Below are 22,046 nucleotides of genomic sequence, written 5' to 3' on the forward strand. Positions count from 1 at the left end.
CCTCCTGGGCACTGGGATTAAAGGTGTGCACCATCACCGCCAGCACCGCTCCCGCAATCCAGTCTTACAGAGGCAATTTCTCAACTGAAACCTCCTCTACTCTGGTAACTCTAATTTGTATCATCTTGACATCAAACCAGCCAGCAGTGATCAAATTGTTTAAGTATCTTAAAAAGAGAGAGAGCGTGTCATGTGTGTTTGGCTGCCCTTTGGAGGCCAGAATAGGGGAACGGGTCCCCTCAAGCCTGTTTGAGGCCGTTGTGGGGTACCTGATGTAGGTGCTGAGCACCAAACTCCTGTCCTTCGGCTACAGAGCAAGTTTGGGGGTTAGCTTGGGCTATCCTTTACCTATTTTAAAATTAGGTATTTTGGTTTTTTATTTTTGAGACAGAAGCTTGGCTGGTTTCCAACTCGCCGTCCTGACCGGACCTACATCCAGGCTCGGACTCAAGCCCAGAACTCGTTATAAAACCTTATCAAACACACAATTTGTAAATATTTTCTCTTTTTTTTCACATTTTTTTCAATCCATCTTTTTCTTCTGTCATCATTTTGGAACTTAATGGAACATTTTGGTGACTTAATCCATGGTCACCAAGATTTTTTCTCCTGTGTTTTCTAACGACTTCCAGTTATTGATCCAAGAACACAGCTCTCCCCCACCCCAGGACTTGCAAAGAGGGAGTCAGTGACCATCTTCTAGGGGAATAAAGATGCATTAGACTTCATTAGGATTCTCAGGCAAATAAAACACCAGCGTATCTATGGCATGAGCTTTCCCTTCCAGTCAGTGGGTAAATTACACTTCTGAATGTGTAGCAGGTAGGCTTAGAGGACAGAAACCTTCTAGAATATACCTATATACCTAAGACAACGCTAGTGCTAGCAAGAACTGCATTATATCATTTGGCCTTTCTGCCCAGTTACTACTAGAAAGAACTGCAGACATTTATCTGAAAACATACAAAACGTCAGCAGGTATATTTAAAATGTTCAGTGCCACTTATCACAAAGAACTCACCCGCCAGAATGGCTACTATAAAGATGAAAATCAGAACAAAACAAAACAAGTGCTGGCAAAGGTGTGGAGAAAAGGAAACTGAGTAGGAATGTCAATTAGTACAGACATTACGGAAAGTACTATGAAAAAAAATTAAGGTAGGGGGCTGAAGTGCTTGCTTGGGTTCCAGATGACCCACGTTCAGTCCCCAGCACCTTGTATTTGGCAGCCTACAAATGCCTGTAACTCGTGTCAATGCCCTTTTCAGGCCTTACACTTACATACAAATGGCATAAACAGACACATACCAAAAAACAAACAAAAACCACAGGAAGTAAGCTGAAAAATATGTTTATTGTAAAAACAATCAATAGAGGTTGACAACGCAAATGTTCTCAGGACAGTTCCCCTCGGGTCCTGACTTTGCTAGACTCCTGTGTACAGCAGGCTTCCATCAGCACTTCTGATTTTTATGGTCCTTTTCATTCATGCTCTTGACTACATGTATATGTGGCTTTGAAACAAACAAAAATCCATCTAACAGTAAAACCAACCAAAACAAACAAACAAACAAAAACAGGGACAAAAATCCCTCAAGTCCTAGTCCTATTGTGCTTTTCTTTCAATTTCCTATAGGGAGGCCTATATAGCTCATGTACTTTCAAAACTGAACAGCAAAGAAAAATTAGTACTGTAACCACATAGTGAAACACCAATGAATCTTCCATCTACAAGTTACTGAATCAAACCCCAGGACATATGTAGAAAATCTGAAAAGGGAAGGAGAGAGGGAGGGAGGGGCAGAGGGGAGAGAAACAGAGACAGAGACAGAGGGGGAGGAGGAGTGAGCTCTGAAAAAAAATAAATGACGACTTTTAGCCTGCTGGTTCCCCACATCTGAAAACCTGGTTAGTGCAGCACACCAATGGCCAGAATGTGCACAGCGCGTCCAGTGCTATGCAGTGAATGGGCCTTCAACATAACGGCTGCCTCCAAACACAAAGAAAAACTAGCACTTCTCAAAGCAATTTTGGCTCATGGTCACAATTTAGAAATATCAACTGCTACTCTTCCATATGTTGCAAAATGACTTCTGAGACAGACTAAACATACAGTAATTTTATAAAAATAGAAATTGTTTGGAGCTTTACAAACTCCAGAAAATACAACACACATGGAAATCAAGATAATTTCACAATAAACCTCACAATGCTTGCAGACAGGGAGTCTAGTCAAACTTTGATCTCTTCAGATCTGTAAGACTCCATGTTCGACTATGCTGAGTGGTAGTGGCACAGGCCTTTAATCCCGGCACTGGGGAGACAGAGGCAGATGGATTTCTGTGAGTTCAAGACCAGCCTGGTCTACAGAGCAAGTTCCAGGACAGCATAGGTTACACAGAGAAACCCCATGTCAAGAAACAAGGATTTCAAGAGATTTTTCCTTCTAGAAATACTGTAAAGCAAAAACATTTATATGTAAAAAATGTCTTAGGAAAGTAGAAGCTAATGGACTATGCCACTTCTAGACTAGTGATGACTTTCAAATCAAATTTCCAAGAGTAGCAACTGGTTAATTTTAAACATACATGTGACCATTATAATTTGGTGCCTAGAAGATGTAAAAATATATTTACAACTATTTTATGAAAAATATGTATTCATCTAAGAGTGAAGAGACCTCTAAATTTAGTTCCTTGTAGCTGTCAAATAAATATTCTTAACTACATCCATCAATTACCCAATTACCACCTATAAGAGCACCAGCGTGTTTTAAATCAAGGAAGTAAGAAGGTAGGACTTGTGTTTGTTTACTTCACGTGACAATGCTGCCACAGTAAGGCACCACTTGGTATTCAGAAGAGAGGAGTAAAGAATTTCCAAACCATGCTGTCACTGGTCTCTTAAACATTATATAGAATGCTTGGAGAAAAGCCACTAATACTATTAATCACTTTATACTCTTGTTCCCATCATTCTATGCTTTTAGTCTTTCCATATCGGGGGAAAAATGTAGTAAAAGATTTGTTAAATAAACATCTTTTCCAACTTACAAGAAAATAATCTAGAAATAAGGAGAATAGAAAGCCAAGCCCCTATCGGTATACCTGCAACAGTTTGTCCCTTTGAAAGAGCAGAGAGCAGAAAGCAGAGAGGCTACATTCTACAGGATACAGAGGCACAGAGGTTGAACTCTCTTCAGGCAGTCATGGCTAGAGCAAAACTGAGAGCCTGATTTTACACTTCACCCAAAGCTGATTCGCAGGTAGTCACACCCAATTAAATATTTCAACACACGTCCTCAGTCACTGCTATCATCGTCGTCGTCATCATCAGACACGTCATTTAAAGGAGACTTCAACGACTGACTGTAAGAGTCTGATCTGGCTGGCTGGCAGGCAGCCATGTCTGCAGAGGAAAGCAGGTCATAGCAGAAGTCACAAATGCGCACAGGCTTAGAAGACTGGCTGGGAAGCAGAAACCTCTTTTCCGAGCAGGGACCACAAACAACAAAACCACATTTGCGGCAATGGTGCCGCCGATTAACTGGTGTAAACTTTGCCTTCTGACAGCGCATACACACGGTGGCCTCAGAGTCAGGGACCCAGACAGCAGCGTGTTCATTACTAGGCGTCTTCCCACTTTTGGAGAGCAAATCAGTGACACACTTATTAATGTGATTCATCCACTCTGACTTCTCAGTGGCAGTGGCAGCATAAACTGCAAATGATTTAGTCGGTGTCTTAATAAGCCATCCATTCCGTAATTCCCCTTCATCTTTGATGGAATCAATGGTGACATTTTCCAAAGGAATAATATGCTGTTTGTTATATTTTTTCTTCTGGATAACAATATTGCCATATACCAGAATATCATTAAAAAGGAAAAACTGCCTTGCTTTAGGCTTCTTTCTGCACAGCTTAGTCAATACTCCTTCTCCAATAAGCACCCGTCCAGGGATGGTCAAGGGCTGACCAGCTGCTCCAAAACAGTTCTCCACGATACTTATGCGTCTAGTATTTGCTTCACTGTTTGCCAGGCGATCCACCATCTTTTGCTAATAACCTTTAGGGGAAAAAAAAGAAATTAGCATATAGAAAGTATAAATTCCTGTAAGAGATCATAACAAATGCAATCTACCAAGACACTTTTCCAAAGGCAAATATCCAATATTCTTTCCCTCTAGAATAAACACTAAGCACTCCGAAGTGAAACATCTGCAGTATTTACAGTAACCAAACCTCTAGCCTGTCCACAAAGCATAGCCTTATCTGCCCAACTGTTTATAAAGGCTGTTGAGTCTTCCTGTGTAGCACAGGCTGGCCTAGAACACAGTCCTCCTGCCTCTGCTTCCCAGTGGAGACTACAGTGTGGGCCAGCACAAGTAAAAACAAGATAATTAAAACAAGTTACTTCTGCAAAATAATAAACCAAATTCCATGAAACTCAATCTCAATGGGATTCTGGAGAATAGAATGCCTAATTAACACTTTAAAAAAATGTGACAACTGTTTTCCCAATAAGCTGCTTCCGAGCCTAGGCCCTAATTTTCTCACCTAGATAATCCCCAAATGTTTCCTAACATGCCTCCCTGCTTCCAGTCTTCCCTTCTACATCAATCCTTAGGCAGTGATCTCTAAAATGATAATTTGACCCTGCTGTTACTTCAAATGATTCCCCTTAATCTTTAAAATACCTAACGTTTAGCATAGTTATCTGGTAGGTTTTTGTTTTTAAGATAGGGTCTCACTTCCTTGACCCAAGCTGTCCCTGAACTTGCCATCCCCCTGCCCCAGGCTACTGAGTCCTGGAATAACAGGCATTTGTCAACACATTCAGCTATTATTGGGTTTTTGTTCTCTCTAACCTCAATATGTCATTCCCTGCCTAAAACATAGTATTTCAAGAAAACACTGTGTATAAGTGCATTTCACTGTTGTCTTCCTTACAACTTACTTACAACTCCTGTTACCTCTTAATTATCCTTCCTTCAAGTCTTAGTTAGCATCTCTCCTAGTACACTTTCCCATGCTAGAGCAGAACAGAAACAGTAAGAGCTGCAAAAATCCATCCTCCATGTTTCTCCTGCTGTATGTATGTCTTAGCTTCTTTTTTACCAAAGGGCTGAAATCCGTCCACTGGCTGCCTGAACCCTAAAAGGCAGTGGCCATCTGATAGCCATCTTTAAATTGACATGATCTGAAGCACCAAAAGTACTCAAGATAAACAAGAACAGTTTAACAATGTTAAAAAAAAAAAAAAACAACTTACTAATTTAATGATCATAGATCTAATCTCTAGATCCAAAACTGAACAAGTCCCTGAATGGTGGTTGTATTTCAACCACTAACCTAGTACTACTTCACTAATCACAAACACACTGAACAAGGTTTGAGAAGGGAACTGTTTAAAGACTAACGTGGTATGATTAAGCTGTCTTTAGCTCATCAACTGGTATCACTGTAACCCTCCCTGGATTCCAATAACAGCTTACTTTGAGTGTGGTTAGTTCTGGGTCACTGCTGCCTTTCACAAGGAGGGGCCACTGGCATGTCTGAGGGTACTTGAGTAGTGAACAAGACATTGGATGGCTTCCAACCTTGAAGGTCTTAACTAAGTGACCAGTCAGTCCTCTCTCATTCAGTTCCTCTCCCTACCCTTTCTTTGGGGGTGGGGGGACTGGGTGCCACAGCTCAGTGATAGAATGCTTGCATAGCATACACAAGCCATGAGCTCCACCTGAAGACCTAATTCAGTCCCCAGGACCCACAGGGTAGGAGGACTGACTCCCAAAGTCCTTTGACCTCCACAGGCACACCTTGTTAAGCACGGTGTCTACACGCATGTGCATGCCCCCCAATAAATATAAAAAGGTAAATTACATAATTAATATAATATGAAAGTCCAACCTCATTTATAATCAAAGCAATTAAAACATCAAGATACTTTTATCAGATTGGCACATGCCTTTAATCCCAGCACTCAGGAGGTAAAGGTCTACAGAGTGCATTCCACAATAGCCAAGGCCACACAGAGGTGCCCTGTGCAGACAAGCAAATAAAATTAAAGAAAAATTTTTTCTAGGGTTGGCATGGTGATGGACACCTCTAATCCTAGCACTTGTGAGGCAGAGGCAGGCAGTGAGTCCAGGACAGCCAGGGCTGTTACATAGAGAAACACTATCTAGAGTGAGGGGAATGAAAAAGAAAAAAAAAAAAGAAAAGAAAAGAAAAAAAAAAAAGGGAAAGAAAAGAAGAGAGGAAAGGAAAAAGAAAAACTTCCTAAGATGCAATAGTTGTGACAGTATAGTGCAATAGGTTACCCTTGTACTTTACAGAACACTTGTAACCAGCAATTTGACAGACAATCAAAAGACATTTTAGACCAATGACGTAGCACAATGGTAGCTTTGCCACCAAGCCAAACAACTTGAGTGCCATCTCAGGGCTCACACAAGCTGACTTGTGACTGTTACACACAGGCCCATCCACCCACACAAACAAATAAATGTAATAACAAACTTGACTCAATGCATGACGGTATGTACAGAATATTCAAAATAGCACTATTTACAAAAACTAAGGTAGGATGCACCTTTAATCAAAGCCTGAGTATTCGAGAACTAAACAAACAACAGAAACAAACTCTAAACATCAAGTGGGGAGAAGCGACTACTGCCGTCTGTCACTGTCTCAAATGCAGGTCTGAAGATGACCCCGTGTTTACCTGCCGCTGATAAAAGTCTCTAAGCATAGCTTATCCTCAACAAGACATTCTTTCAGAGACATAAAACACAATTTAAGCTTATCCTGAGAGGAAGTATACTACTAAAGCTACTTATAAAATTTAGAAGTACAAAAAAAAAAAAAAACCTAGAAGTACACAGAAACTAAAGTTAAAAATCTAACAGTATCTACAGTGAAAACATATCAATGAAAAGTATTAGATAAATTTTCAGACTTTACATTCAATCAAAAAGTGTTTCTCAGACATTGACTTATATGCATGAAAAAACAAGATACAAGCTATTTCCCTGCTCTTCAAGGGGAAGCAGAAAACAAGGCCGAGAGCCAAGCAATAACTAATGCTTTGAACTCTCTTCCACCTTTCCTGGTCTCAAACTTGTTACGGGGCCAGAGAGACGAGACTGCGGATCCTCCAGCCTTTATCCAGGCAGTGATGCATGCCTGTAATCCTGGCACTTAGAGCATTAGAACAAGGCCAGCCTAAGAACTACAACGAGAGCCTGCTTCCAAACACCAAAGGAAAAAGTCGAACAGATAAATCAAAAGTCATCCCAACTATATAGTTCAGAAAGTGGTAACAGGGTCATGAGACTAGGCAAAAATGACAGTTTCACAGAGGATTGAAGATAGGGCAGACACGGTCACTTTTTAAAAACTAAACTACTTGTCCCCACTTACTAACTCCTGCATAATGCAAACAGGCTGCTCAATGTGGCCACTACGGGGATTAACACACAGGTGTGAGCAGTGCATCTCCTAACTGTTATGTCCTGACTGAAACTGTTTCAAACCCTGGGGAGTGACCAGACGTTCTTATGAGCCCTCAAGAAAGCATCTGATATTAGCTGATGTGAGCGGCTCTGGCACAGAGGCAAAAGTGGCCTGGAGCTAACTACTGAAGACGGGAGCGAGGTGCTGAACACTGCGTCCATGGTTGCAGTCCGTAGTCAGGGCAACCTCTCCATACGTGTGCAGTACGAGCTCCATTTTATGGATGAGTAAACAGCCACAAAGGGGTTACATAACCAAGCCAAGACTGTCACAGCACACCAGGGCTCCAACCCAAGGTGTCTGTACTGTTATCAGTATGATTTGGTAGCATTCCACCTGGGTTGAAGGACACAAAGCTGTCACTAACCTCTGGAAACCCTACCCATCCATAATAAAGATACAAGAATATAAGCAAATGACCTAAAGGGTCCTAATTTTCCCAGCCAGTCTCTCAATAATGTTTCACTGCTCAAATTTTGCAATTTATTAAGCCTGACTTTTTGTTCAGAAATCTCTCCCCCTCCCCATTTAATAATAATAACAACAATAATTATGCTCCTGTGCATATGTGGACATGTACGGATGTCAGAGGACCACTCTGGAGGTCAGTTCTCTCCTTCTGCCTTTATGCGGGCTCCAGGCTAGCAGAGCAAGCACCTTTACCCACTGACCCAGCTTGTGAGCTCTCTCCCCCATTCAAGAACGATGCAACCTAGACAAGTCTGAACATTATTAACCAGTACTTGGCTAGAGCAAATGAGTCCAAAGTTTGGCAGTTACACATAAATACATATTACAAGGACACAAAAACACACTCTTGTAATTCTTCTAATGATAAGTGATACATTATTGTCTTCATTTGTTTTAATATCTATGGCACCCACCTTCTGATTTTACTGCCAGGCTGTGACCTATGCTGAAAAGCAATGGGCATGTAAAACCTAAGGCCTCTGGCTTTAGACAGAGCCTTCCATTATCCTTGTTGGGCCATAGTTTCCACGTGTCTGGGATGAAAAGCAATGGACTAGAAATGGTACAGAATACGAAAACCCTGCTTTCCACAAGCACGTGCACAGAGTGGGGGGGGGCACACACAGCTATACTGGGGGGAAGGTAGTGTGCATGGGAACAGCAGTCATCCTTAGAGGCATAAACATCACTGTGACCAGCGTTACTATTGGAGACGCCAAACAATGTTTTCTTTGGTAAAATAGATCCTTTGGCTCACACCTAAGAGACTTCTCTCCAAGGCCCAAACTTTCCACCAGCTCAACTAGACACTAAGAACTCCAGGTCCTGTTGTGATGGCCAGATCACAGGCGCACTGGGCTTGCCCAAGGACACAGTCTGTCACATGCCTTACTGAGGATCTTAGAGGTGAAAGGGCCACAGGGTGATCCAATCTGAATGCTGCCCGCTTTTCTTGGGAAAGAATATCACAGAATATAAAAGACTAGGAAGAAACAAAATTTCTGTTCTCTGGCAGACAAGAACTGCATTTAAATTGTCCATGCACATCTTAAAGTAACATACTCAATGGGATAGGCTTACCACCTGTAATACTGGAAGAGACAAAACTAAAACACAAAGGACCCTATTTACAACTAAAAGGAGACCCATCTGTTGAGACTATTGTGCTAGTTCTTCCTGCTGAAAATCAGTACTTCTCACCTCCTCCTTACAGGTGAAAACACCTGTAACTTCTTTCCTTCCTTCCTTTTGAGATAGGGTCTCACTAAGTAGGCCTGGCTGGAGTGGATGGAGCTCAGAGATCTGCCTGCCTCTGCCTGGAAGTAAAGGCATAGTGTGGGCTACGCCTGGCTGAATTTATTTTCTTATTCATAATCATTATTTGTGATATTAATTCCAGTATTCAGTAACTTACAGTAGAAAACAAACACCAATAAACTATGAGCCAAAAGGCCTGGTTTAAAAAAGAAAAAGCAGCAGAAGCCACCTCCAATAAAAAGTAAAGTACTTCCTGTCTTTAAAATCCTGACCTTACAATAATAAGCAGGCTGGTGTATTTCCCCTCTACAGAAACTCTCATTTGCCTGAATCCACCAACACCCCTAACCCCATCCCCTGCCCAGGGCTGCAGACTGGATCAATGGCCAACGTTCCAGCACCAAGTTATAGCCTGTAAACTAATATTTTAACCATACACTTGACTACTCATTTACACTGATCAATACTTTACATGAGAGTTACTGCTGAACTGAAACTCTACAGAGAAAACAGAAGGACAAGAACACCGGGAAGTGAACATGGGACACAGAGCAGTGCAGTATGGGCATGGAGCTCACTGGCAGAGAGTCCTGCTTCAGTCTCCAGCAACCTCTGGAACAAAACAAACAAGCAGAACGCTGCCGAGAATACATCCTACCTGGGCACCGGCAGATGAGAGCAAACTACTCCCCTCGGCGCATGCAGGCCAAATAAATATTCTAAGTACATACCTACCTACCTAGAATAACCTAATAACCAGCCAGCATAATAAATTACTCTGGGTAAAAGTCTAAATAAAATTTTATGATAATAAAACAAATACTTGAAATTTTAGCAAACCAATTTTGAGTGAATTTTACTTTTTCAATCAGCAAAAAGAGACTATGCTTCTCTGGCCTGTCCACTAGGATCTCCGCCACTTGCCAACATGCACTGCAGAAATGAGTGGTGATAAAGGGATAGGCTGACTGTAGATAAGACAAAGTGAGGAAATGTGTATTTATGTTCAAACTTATCAATGCTGTATTTTACAAACGCTGAGAGAAGATGAAACCTCAAGATTTGAATCATAGGAAAACTACACTGTTAAAAATCTCTTCTAGGTTGGGCGAAGTGGCACACACCTGTAATCCCAACACTTCGGAAGCAGAGGCAGGTGGATCTGAGTTTAAGGCCAGCCTTGTCTACAGAGTGAGTCCAGGACAGCCAAGGCTACACAGAGAAACCCTGTAAACGTAAACCAAGTCATAGAGTGCTTAGCAGAGCCAGGCTGGGTAACAGCTACCATCCCCCACCCTGGAAGCTGAGTCAGGACTCAGTGTTCCAGGACAGCCTAGACTACACGGTGGGACTCTATCTCCAAACAAAAATACGTTTGTTTTTGTTTTTTATAAGCAAACCAGTCAAATAGGCTGGGGAGTTGGTTCAGCAGTTAGAAGCACTAGTTCTTCTTGAGGACTAGGGTCCCATTCCCAGCACCTACTAAGCAGCTCCTAAGTATCTATAACCCCAGGCCCCAGGGACCTCAGCCTGGCATGCTTGTGGTGCATGCAAATGCACGCAGGCCAAACACCAGTGTATTTAAATAATGTTTTAAATTAAGTAACTTTCCTATGGCTTCACAGCTCCACAAATTTGTTAAGGGGTGACAGGGACACATGTTTTTTTCTTTATTAGTCCCTGCTACTTCCACAACAGTTTGTCCATGTAGACCCTTAATAATGTATCTAGGAAAGGCCACTGCCACCCAAGGCCCCTGAAATTAACATACCCAAGAGGGTTTTATTTCACTAGTAGACCCAAATTTGGATATGGGCCTATTCCAAACAGATTGGGAAGTTCTGAAAACAAAATTATTTCCTATAACTTCTTATTAACAACAGCACCTACAAAAATGCTTCATAGTATGCTTACTTTGGCAGCTCATATACTAGAAAAAATATTAAAGAGCTTCATATTCACGCCACCACACAACTGAATATGAGCAAAAGTCAGAAGTCAGAGGTTTGCTCCAGTGAAAGATCTGTGCAAAAGGATTTCTAAAGTACTAAAAAGCAAAGTTCTGACTAATTCAGAGTGTCAGTGAAAGTGGTTTCAAATAGGCTAAGTTTGATAAAGAAATAAATCATGCTATCCAGAGTCACATGTATAGATTTTAGAAAAAAACAACAACTTGAAAACAGAAAACAAGCATGCCAGGTTGCTGCTGGGTTGGCTGTGTGTTTTCTTTTAAAGGTCTATTCAGGTGAGCTGACTATGGACCTCTAGTTTCAAGAGTCCTAACCTTCCCCACCTCCACACTCAGCAGAACACATCCTGCTTGCTGAAACCTCACCAGTCCCTCAAGGGGTACTCAGGCAAAAGCCTTGCAGCCAGACACTATTCACCTTTACTCTCCACACCACTTAATAACACACTTTATTAAAGGTTTCAGTAACATTTTGATACATATTTATTTCAAATAGATTTGCCAGTTCCTGAAAAAATTTTTCCTGCAATTACATATTCCCAATAGCACCTGCAAACTTGCTGCATTACACACGCCAGAATATACACTGAGCTGAAGATGATTAGCAGTTACAAGTAGCAGCAGTGGAAAACCAACCACATCTTTACAGCCTGCTACTCCTCAAAGAAAACAGGAACGGTGCCACACACACCGGTCACTGGATCCACAGATTTCAGACCAACAAGCAAATCTATCTATCATCTAACCATATCTAATTCTGAATTCTAAACACTGAGTGTGGAAGTTCCTATTAAAAAAAAAAAAAAAAAGCCTCAATATGTCTTGATAATCTATGAGTGCTTCTTTCCAAAAAACACAGCTGTTTTGTCAATACAAAATGATGACACAAGTGTATTTTTACCATCGAGAGAGCTCAGATAAAAGTACCCGAGAGCAGCCGCGCAGGCTGGTAACTTAGCACTGCTGAGCAACCCTGGGAAGCTGCGGAAACCTTTCTTTAGCATCATTCAAAATACTTTGTCATCTGCTCACTGTATTTATATTTGTTAAGAAAAAAGAATGAACAAGACTCAGGGAATGAAGGATTCAATTTGAATACAAAGCACAATCAGTTACATATTATAACTAAAAATTAACAAAAGCAGGGGGGGGGAGAGAGATAGAAAATGATGTGTGGCACACATAACTGGCCATTCTAACATTTGCAAGAACAGGTGAAATTTCAAATTTCAATGGGAAATATATACAAATACAAACAAAATGAAAACAAAAACCAAAACAAAAACAAAAAAAAAAAGGTAAAGGCATAACACTCTGAAGTAAAACACACTTTTTTGTTTTGTTCAGCTACATGGCATTCAGATGCAGGAGAGGATGGAGGGAGTTATCAAAGTTAGAGAACTGAGAAAAAAAACAAGATATCTGAGCACATGCTACCTTAGTTCCCGAGGATTCCTTCTTAAACTCTGGAAGGACTAGCCCGATTTGATCTAGTCCTCCTAAGATAAACATGCAAACAATGAAAGACTTTGCTTTTGAGGGAAGAGATTGAAAGCAGGATCTAAGAGCTTACTAAGCACGGGACTCATGCCGGCAGATCCAATGTTTAGAAGGCTGAAGATGGTTGGTAAGTTCCAGGTCAGTCTGGGCCATGAGTTTTAGGGCCTGAGCTGGAGTAAGGGGTGGCAGTTGGGAGTGAGGCACTAACTGGATGTGGAAGAGTAAAGCCAAGGGCTGGAGAGAGAGCTCAGCGGTGTAAGAGTAAAGCCAAAACCAACCTCCAGCTCAGCAGTAGCGTCCATACCAAACACTGACACAGAGCATGAGGAGGGGGTAAATGGTAAATATAAAACGATCCTTATATTTTTAAATAATGTGGAAGCAAATAAAATCACCGATAACTGCCAATGGGTTCCAAGTAGTAAAACAGTCACTAGCCATTTGGTACAAAACTCTAGTAAACAACAAGACACTTAAAAACTAAAACAAAAACAAACAAAAAAAAAAAGCTGTGATAAAAGAGTAAGTTATAATCTTGTTTATACAAACAAGTAAATTCAGGTGTGTTTCTGTAGGAACGAGAATGATGTAAGTGATATACAAAGAAAAAAATAGGGATGTGGTAGGCACACCTTTAATGCAAGCACTTGGGAGTCAGATATAGGTGGATCTCTGTGAATCCGAGGCCAGCGTGGTCTACAAATCAGCTTCCAGGACAGTCAGGGTTACATAGTTAAGATCCTATCTCAAAAACAAACAGCACCCACCCAAGGAAATAGGTAAAAAAGGGGCCTGGCATTCCTGCCATTAGTTAGATACTGAGAAATAAAATCTCTGTACTTAAAGTCTAAACAGCAGAGAGACAAAGATGGTCTCAGGGCTAAGCGTTGAGCTGTGATAATTCTGATCACATGGACATCTAGACCCAAACCTTGAAAGAAAATAAGCAGGCTCTCCTCCAAGAGTCATTACTTCGCTGGCCTGGGGCTATGTTTCCAGTACCAGGCATGGTTTCTCTCTCACTGAAGAGGCCTTAGGTCCAATTAGAACTGCTGGTTCCCATCAAGGTATTCAGGCCACTGCTGAACCCTCAGGGTTGTTATGCCATGCTGGCTGTGGTGTTCACAGGCATCAGAGGTGTTGGCTTCTTCCCTCCCTTAGAAGCTTGCATGGTGCCTCCTGGTACCAACCTAGTCGTAAGGGAGAAGGCCTTCAGGTCACATGCAACTCAGATCCCTCTAGATCCTGTGTTGAAATGCATGGGGTCCCTTCAGCAATAGGCACTTCTACCTCAGAAAGGCAGCCTCGGGCAATAGAGCCTGTAATGTTTGAGGAGGCTCTTCAACACCGTGACCAGCAATTCAAAACATGGCTTCTTATGCCTGATGCTGGGATTTTGTTACTAACCCTTTATTAAACCAGCTTAACTCTAAATACACTCTATAAATTATTCTTATTCCCACTGATAAGTGTAGTTCTCCCCCTCATTAAAGAAACTTCTCTTTGCAACAGACTGAGACCATTCCTGAGAATCACAACCAGTCAAAATGCAGGGAAGTCTGTATGGTACCCAGTCCCAAATGACACAGCTACAATATAGTTCCTGCATCTAAGGCTCATGGATGATTGCAGAACAAAGGATAGAAAGGCTGTAAGAGCCAGAGAAACAGGAAGTTTGCTGTGAGGTTGTGTCTCCTAGAAATGTCAGAGAAGACACAACCATGAAGTCTCATCATGACTGCGTAAGTAAGACCTGAACACTGGTGACACCAATGGACATGCTAAAGTGGAAGGGGAAAACTCTTGGGGTGTCAACTCTATTCAAAGAACTACAGGCAACAGAGGAATGCTGAGAGCTGAAAATACAGCCTTTCCCCCGTGAGAGCCACCTCATCAGTTATCCAGTACCAAGTGCTCAGCCTGAGATCATACACACCATTAATATTACACAGGCTAAGCAGTTTTCACTCATGTATTTAGAAATATACATATATATGCATATATGTAAGAAAGAAAAAGGGGCCACAAATTTGAGAACAAGGATGGTATGAAGGAGGAAAGGAAAGGGAGGAAATTATGTAATTATGATTTTAAAATATAAAAATTATTATTATTTTTAAAAAATAGGTTAAAAAACTATTTGGAAGAATAGATGGTAGCATCTATGTCTACCCCAGAAAAAGAAACACTTAGACCTAGGCTTCAAGGAAAGCAAGCAAGCAGGAAGTCAGTAGTGGAATACTAACTTAAAATAATATATTTTACATTAGCATGCATGTGTATACTCAAGAGTGCACGTGATGTTTGTCATGGTACAAGTGCAGATTAGAGAACAATTTGCAAAAACTGTTTCTCTCTTGCTGTCAGGTTCCAGGAATAAAACATGGATCATCAGGCCTGATGGTAGATGGTAATAGTATTCATCTGCTTAATCTTGCTATCACAAGAGCATTAATTTCAGCAAAATAAGTAGGTGATAAACTGCAAAAGAAAGCATCAGACTGAAGCTGGGTATGGGGGTACATGCCTAAAATCCCAGCATTTGGGGAAGTGGAGGCAGGACGATCCTCAGCTACTCAGCAACAGGCCTGGGACCTGCCCTGGAGAGGGCCCAAGTGCAGCTCTCAGCCTGGACAGCAGGCAGTTCGCAATCACCTGTAACTCCAGCTCCAGGGAGCCCACCATCTTCTCTAGCCCAAGCAACTGTTCCCATGTGCACACAGCTACACACAGGAAAACACAAACGCACATAACTAAAAATAAAGTTAAGGGAGCTGACGAGGTGGGCTCAGTGGTTACCAGCACTGGCTGTGCTTCCAGAGGACCTCAGGTCAATTCTAAGCACCCACATGACAGCTCAAGACTGTCTATAACTCCAGCTCCAGAAGATCAAATGCCCTCTGCTGGCCTCTGTGGACACTGGCACACACAAGATGCATAGACATACAGGTAGGCAAAACAGCTATACTACATAAAATAAAATGATAACAATTTAAAAATAATAAAGTTTTAAAAAAATCTTTAAAAAAAAAAAAGAAAAAAGACAAAACCAGAGAATGTAAGATTGGAGAATTTAGATTTGAATATACAGGCAATGGGGGTCAATATTTTAAATAGGAAAACATTAATATACAGAAACAGCACACAGGATACACTGAAGAGAATACAAAGACACAAGACTGAAAGCAAAGAAAGCAAGAGTATTACAGAACCTTCCACATGAAAGTTAATCAAAGCAAAATACATTATATACATGCATGAAAACATCACAGCAAAACTCAGTCAATTAAGACATACTAATAAAAATATTTTTAAAAGGACAACCAAAGCATAAAGAACAATGGAGAACGGAAGGAAAATGGGAAAGATGCCGAAGAACAGTAGCTACAATTTAGGAACTGACAATACATGGTTGAAAAGGGAGTTGAGATGCCTGTGAAAGTTTAAGTCAAGCTCTGAGGCGGACATTAGGTGTTGCAGGAAGAAGAATGGAGACAATCATTCAGGCTGTCCACACACTAGAACTTGTCAAACAGAGATGTCAGCATGAGCCACGAGTGGGGTCCCAAAACAGACAGAGATTCAGTAGTCCAGAAGAGGCATTAACTGGTAAGCGGAAAATCCAATAAAACTACACTACTGTGTGCCAGACTTTCACAGACATCCTGGTGAATCTTCACAACTTTCTGCAGCAGACTTCCATGTCCATTTCATAAATGACTCCAGGCGAGCTTAGAGAACCAAGTGTCGTGCTCAGGAATCTAGTCAGTCAGCAGCAAAGGCCAGGACTCAAACTATCTGCTCCAGACTTCCCTGCATTCAAGGTACTTTCTCTCTAGTGTGATCACAGCAATTATTAAAATGCCCTCTATTCTTTCCACGTCCTCCTCAAACTGTGTCCTCACTAGCATGTGCTTTACAGATTGACTGAGGAGCCCAGAATGGCGGTGCATCCTGTAACTCTCCCGCTAAGGAAGCGGACGCCTAAGTGGAGACTTTGAGGTCACCCTGTGCTTCCTAACAAGACACTCTTCCAAACAACAACAAAAATAAATCACATACGGGGGGGGGGGGGGGGGGACTATTAGAGTCAGGGAGCCTGGGAGCCTAAGGCTAGCCTTAACTACATGCGGGATTGGAGGTCAGCCTAGGCTACAGGAGACCTTGCCTCAGAAAACAGAAGACAAGATTCAGGTGAGGACATGAAATTAATCCAAAATTACTGACAAAATTACAAAGCACCTTTAGCTAGAAAGTTTTACAAGTTAAATTAGCACTGCAAAAGCACAGCCAGGCATGGTTGCAGTCAGAGGAAAAGGACAGGCAGATCTCTGAGGCCAGCTCTGGTTTACAAAGTGAGTTCCAGGACAGCCACGACTACACAGAGAAACCTTGTCTCAAAGGAAAGAAAAGAAAAAGAATTCTTATTTATAACTGGCCTGAGGACTGCTATAAGCAAAACGCTTGAATGCAAAGCTGAGTTCCAAAGATAAACATCCATAGAAAATCAGGTTTTATTCAATTTTCATTGAGCACTGCACTCTGAAGACAAAACCACAACAAAATGTGTTTAATTTAATGGCCTATATACATACAAACATAACCTTCTCATTTCCTAGGCATTAATATTTGCATCAATGGCAAAAAATTTCAATCACATTTTAAAGCAGTGATTTTCACTCTTTTGTCCATCCACAGCTTCTCTCCTCACAATTACTATGATTCCACTTATCTGCTTCAAAATTTCATAAATATCCAAATCTGTATCTGAATGTCAAAATTCTGTTACCAAAGTTAATTATTTTTAAAAAAAAAAACACTAAAAAGGAAGTGTTCCACCACCTAATCTGTGGACTGAATCGTAGGGAGACGACAGAGCCGCTTAACTATCCCCTGGAAACTGCAGGAAGTTCATGAAGCTTACTGGCAAGCAGCCCTTTCAAACTTTCCCTGAGCACTCTCTTCTCAGCGTGCTAGAGAGGGACTTCACTTGATGCCTGCTGTCAAGGGCCTACCACCACAGACTTATGCAATCCTTCCAAGGATGCCATGAGGGAAGTGGGCTGAATCTGAGGAGAAAGAGGAAGCAGGGCAGCAGAGGGCAGAAAAGCTTTCAGGAGAACAGGTTTTAGAGGTGGTTTTGGTTTTGTGTGGTTTTGAGTCAAGTTCTCACTAGTCACCCCAGATCAAACTCTCTTCCCTGTCTCACAGTGCTCCAAGCTTCTAAGGAGAAAAAGCTCAGTAGCATACCCTCGCATTACCAGCTCTGGAGGAGACAGTTACACTGAAAACCTACATACAAATCAGAAGGATAAGTGATGAAAAGAAGCTGGGCAGAGAATGCCCCCACAGGGGGGAGTTATGATATGTTCTAGAAAAAGATGAGATGGTTTCTGAAGCCATCAGACTTCAGTTAAATGTCAGTTTGTTAGACTCGTTAAATCAGTCAAGTAACTCCTTTTTAATAAATAATTTTTGGTCAAAAAACACACATACACACACAATGGAACTGACCTGACGATGAAGCAAAATTTTTTTAAAATCTGTTTTTTAAGAACTAAGTTCCAGGACCGAGCCAAGGCTACACAGAAAATTCTGTCTTGAAAAGGGGCGGTAAGATGACTGGGTGGACAGAGGTACCGAGGCCAGGCCTGACAGACAGCCTCAGCTCTTTCCCTGGAGCTCAACCGCGTGCCATGTACCCACACAAACGCACATGCACACCCAATAAATAAAATTAAAAACTGACAGAGGGCCAGAAAGGTGGCTCAGACAGGGGAGGCTCCGGCCCCCAAACCTGACAACCGAAGTTCGAGCCTCACAGGTCACATGATGGACTGAAGAAACTGTACATCTGTCTTCTGACCTCTCCCCAAGCGCGGTCCGTGTTGCCCTTCCCACGCAAATGAGTGAGTGTTCTCTAAAAAAATTAAAGAGTAAAGAAGAGAAATCCTCCATGACATGTTTTAGGGCTTTCACACTGGTAAGAGCCTTCTCAGCCCATTCAACATAATTTTAAAGCCGTCTTTATTTTTTTAAAAAAATACAGATATTTACTGGGTTAATTCTGCACAACAGTTTCATGGGGGAAGGGGGGGCGCGATTAATATGCTTTCCAAATAAGGAACTTAATATCATCCACTTCTCCCTGCTATCATGACCCGGGGTGATTAAAAATAGCCTTTGTTAATTCTGAATTAACCTGACCCCTCCCCCGCCCCAACTCTCTGCCCTGAAGCTCCAAGGGTACAAAGATTAAGGCTCAAAACCCACGGACCTTTAAGGAACCAAAAGGAAAACGAAGAAGAAAAAGACTGAAACCTCAAGATCACTTCACCTTACGCTGTTTGTCATGGCTGGCTGTTTTGGAGGGGGCTGGGGCTGTTTTCTGACAGACTCACGCTGAGGCCCAGGCTGGCCTCGAACTCGCGATGCTCCCTCCCCGGCCTGGCGGAGAGCTGGAGCCCGCACCCTGGGCTACTTCCCTTCAGTCTTCGGACTCAAGGTGTCTGCCGAAAAGCTCCCGTCTAAACGTTTCTTTAACGAGTCTCTCAGGCAACGTAATAAAACACGACAAAGAAGGCATTTGGCAATCGAACGTCCCTGGGAGTCCGCACGGCTGCCTCGGTGTGTGTGACCCGAGTCCTGCCCGCTTCCGCGGGACCCTCGCACTGCTTCAACCCGGGGCACGCGAGGCTGCTCCTCTCCCGGCCTTTAGCTGACACTTAAGGAGAGAAAACACCTCCGCAAAAGACCGTGAAACTTTTTAAAACGCTCCGGACGGCGTGCGCGCCGCTCCTCCCCGCAGAGCCCATGGCTGCCGTGCGGCCCCGCAAACTTTTCTCGGCCGCCGGCTGCGCGCCGGCCCCGGGCGGCCCCGGCCCGAGCGCCGGCCCCGAGGGGAGCCGCCCCGAGCGCCCCGTTTCCCACAGACCCCAACATGGCGTCGACCGCCGCCGCCGCCCGCGCCAACCCCCTCCCCGCGCCGCCGCCGCCCGCCGGGGCCCGCAAAGTTTCGCTTCCTCCTCCTCCTCCTTCCCCGGCCCCCGCGGCTCCTACCCGGCCGGGCGCGGGCGGCGGCGCCGAGGGTGCGACTCCTCCTCCTCCTCGTCGTCGTCGCCGACTCCGGGCGCGGACTCGGCCCGTTCCCCCCGGCTCCAGCCTCGCAGGGTGCGTGGGGGCCCCGCGAGGCCGGCGCGGCCCGGACGCGGCGGGCGCAGCCGCTCGCAGGTGACCGGCTCCGGTCGAACCCGACAACGGCCGCGGCGGCGGGCTTCCCTCCTGCGCGCGCACCGGCGCGCCCCTGCCCCAGCGCCCGGCGCAGGCTCCCGCGCACCCGCCCGGCCCTTTCTTCCCGGTTCCCTCGCCCCGCCCACCGCCTCGCCCCGCCCCGCCCCTCACCCCCGCGCGACTCGCTCGGGGGCGGGGTTTGGGCGGAGGCCACACCCACCGAGGCCCTTCCCCGGGCGCAGCTGCGGGGCGCGCTCCACCGCGCGGACGCCCGCCGCCCGCCGCGGCAGGCCCGGGCCGCCGAGCGCGGCCGCTTTCCCGACTCGGAGAAGGCTCTTAAACTGTCCGCCGAGCTCTCTGGAAGAATGGACGGAAGCCGCCCCCACGCCTCCCGAAGGAACAGGAAAGAAGGCTGCAACGCGCGCGCCCGCCCCGCCCGGCTCGGCCAGGCCGCGAGCACCTGCCGGCGCCTTCTCCCCGGCGCCTGCCTCCTGCTTCCCCCGCACGCCCCGGTGTAACCTTGTGCCTCCCAACCCCGCTCTTCCCAAAACTTCCCTGGCCCGGGGCCTCGGCTGTCTGCTTCGCCTGCCTAGAACTTCGTGCACGAACGTTGGGTTGCGGGAGCCTGGGCTCCTCAGTCCCTCCGCCCCGAGCGCTCGCTAGGTGCTGCGGAGAGACAGCAGAGGCCTCTAGGCGGGCGGGACGGGAGAGCATACGCCCTTTCTTCCAGCACTCCGGGGGCAGAGGCTGGTGAGTTCGAGGCCAGCCTGGTCGACAGTGCTAGTTCCAGGACAACCAGGGCCACACAAAGAAACCCTGCCTCGAAAAAAACGAAAAGGTTTTGAAAGGCGGGGGTAGAAATTGGGTTACAGTAAATTTTATTATTTCAGGGATTTTTTTTTTTTTAACCCCTGGTTCAGCGGTTCTCAACCTGTACGTTGTTACTCCTTTGGAGGTCAGAGGACTTTTTCACAGGGTCACCTAACACCCTCCTGAAAACAGATAAAGTGGCAAAGTCACAGTTAGAGGTAGCACCACAAATGATTTTATGGTTGGGGTTCACCACATGAGAAGCTGTATGTAAGAAGACTGAGAGCCACTGCTCCCTTGAATTAGCAGGTCCACCAACCACTCTATCCACAAGTGAGCCTGGGGCTCGGGATGAGCAGGTTTGGGTTCTGTCGGTTTTCCTCCTGCTCTTGTGTTTGGAATTCTCAAGTTCTCCACCCCACCCCCACCCCCTCTATTTCAGTGTCTCTGCAACGAACACAATTGTTTTAAATCAGTATCCAGAACAAAACTGACAAAGGCAACCAATTGTGATAATAGGGATAGTTACAGGTTTCCAATCACACGCAATCTTGACGTGTGTTACACTAAGCATGGTCCAAGACCGCTTTAGGTTTGGGGATTAGGAACTGTTTTATCTCTAGGTTCATTCTGGAGCTTTAGACACCAAACATTTTTGGACACTCATGTCATCAAATGTTCTCCCTTCCAATAGACTTATACTAGATGCAAGCCAGAATGTCTACACTCAAAGTCTCTGCTTTGCCAACAAGTATAATACCTGTGTCCTTGTTACCTTAGTTACCTTCACTTCCTTCATGTGTAAAATAGGGATAATAAAAGAAAGTTCCTCAAGGAGTCATTAAATGAGCCAATATTTGTAACATATGCCAAGCACAGGCTAAGTGCTGTGTAAGAAAGATGAAAATTATTAAGCATGCATATACAATGTATGTATACACATCTATTACAATTTACCTCATTATTATGTATTAGATAAAATACACCAAATAATGATGTAAATATATGGAGTGATATGTTTTCTTCCTGCAGTCTGTGTATTCCCTTCCTGGGAGGTGTGCTGCCCAGTTGAAAGCCATTATTTGGAGTCATACTGGCAAATGTGTTACCCACCAAACACATGCATTAATTAAAATTTAAATGTAAGGTCTGGTTCCTTGCTGGGCATGGTGGCACACACCTTTAATCCCAGCACTTGGGAGGGAGAGGCAGGCAGATTTCTGAGTTTGAGGCCAGCCTGGTCTATAGAGCAAGTTCCAGGACAGCCAGAGCTACACCGAGGGCCTGGGAGA

General features: G+C 44.0%; 1 protein-coding gene across 1 annotated transcript; it reads right to left on the reverse strand.

Moving 5' to 3' along the window:
• Window positions 1-1,335: 1,335 nt before the first annotated feature.
• On the reverse strand, window positions 1,336-20,054 carry Plekhf2 (pleckstrin homology and FYVE domain containing 2). The gene is made up of 2 exons (XM_055603528.1): window positions 19,774-20,054; window positions 1,336-4,065 (listed from the first exon to the last, which is right to left on the reverse strand). The coding sequence occupies exon 2, from the start codon at window positions 4,049-4,051 to the stop codon at window positions 3,302-3,304; it is 750 nt and encodes a 249-aa protein (XP_055459503.1). The 5' UTR covers window positions 4,052-4,065; window positions 19,774-20,054; the 3' UTR covers window positions 1,336-3,301.
• Window positions 20,055-22,046: the final 1,992 nt, after the last annotated feature.

This window comes from Psammomys obesus, unplaced genomic scaffold, assembly GCF_907164565.1.
Source record: "Psammomys obesus unplaced genomic scaffold, mPsaObe1.curated_primary_1811, whole genome shotgun sequence".
Taxonomy (NCBI): Eukaryota; Metazoa; Chordata; class Mammalia; order Rodentia; family Muridae; genus Psammomys; species Psammomys obesus.

What these genes read in the sequence shown, in the direction of transcription:
- Plekhf2 (XM_055603528.1), bottom strand. Translation starts at nt 4,051, where the DNA reads ATGGTGGATCGCCTGGCAAACAGTGAAGCAAATACTAGACGCATAAGT.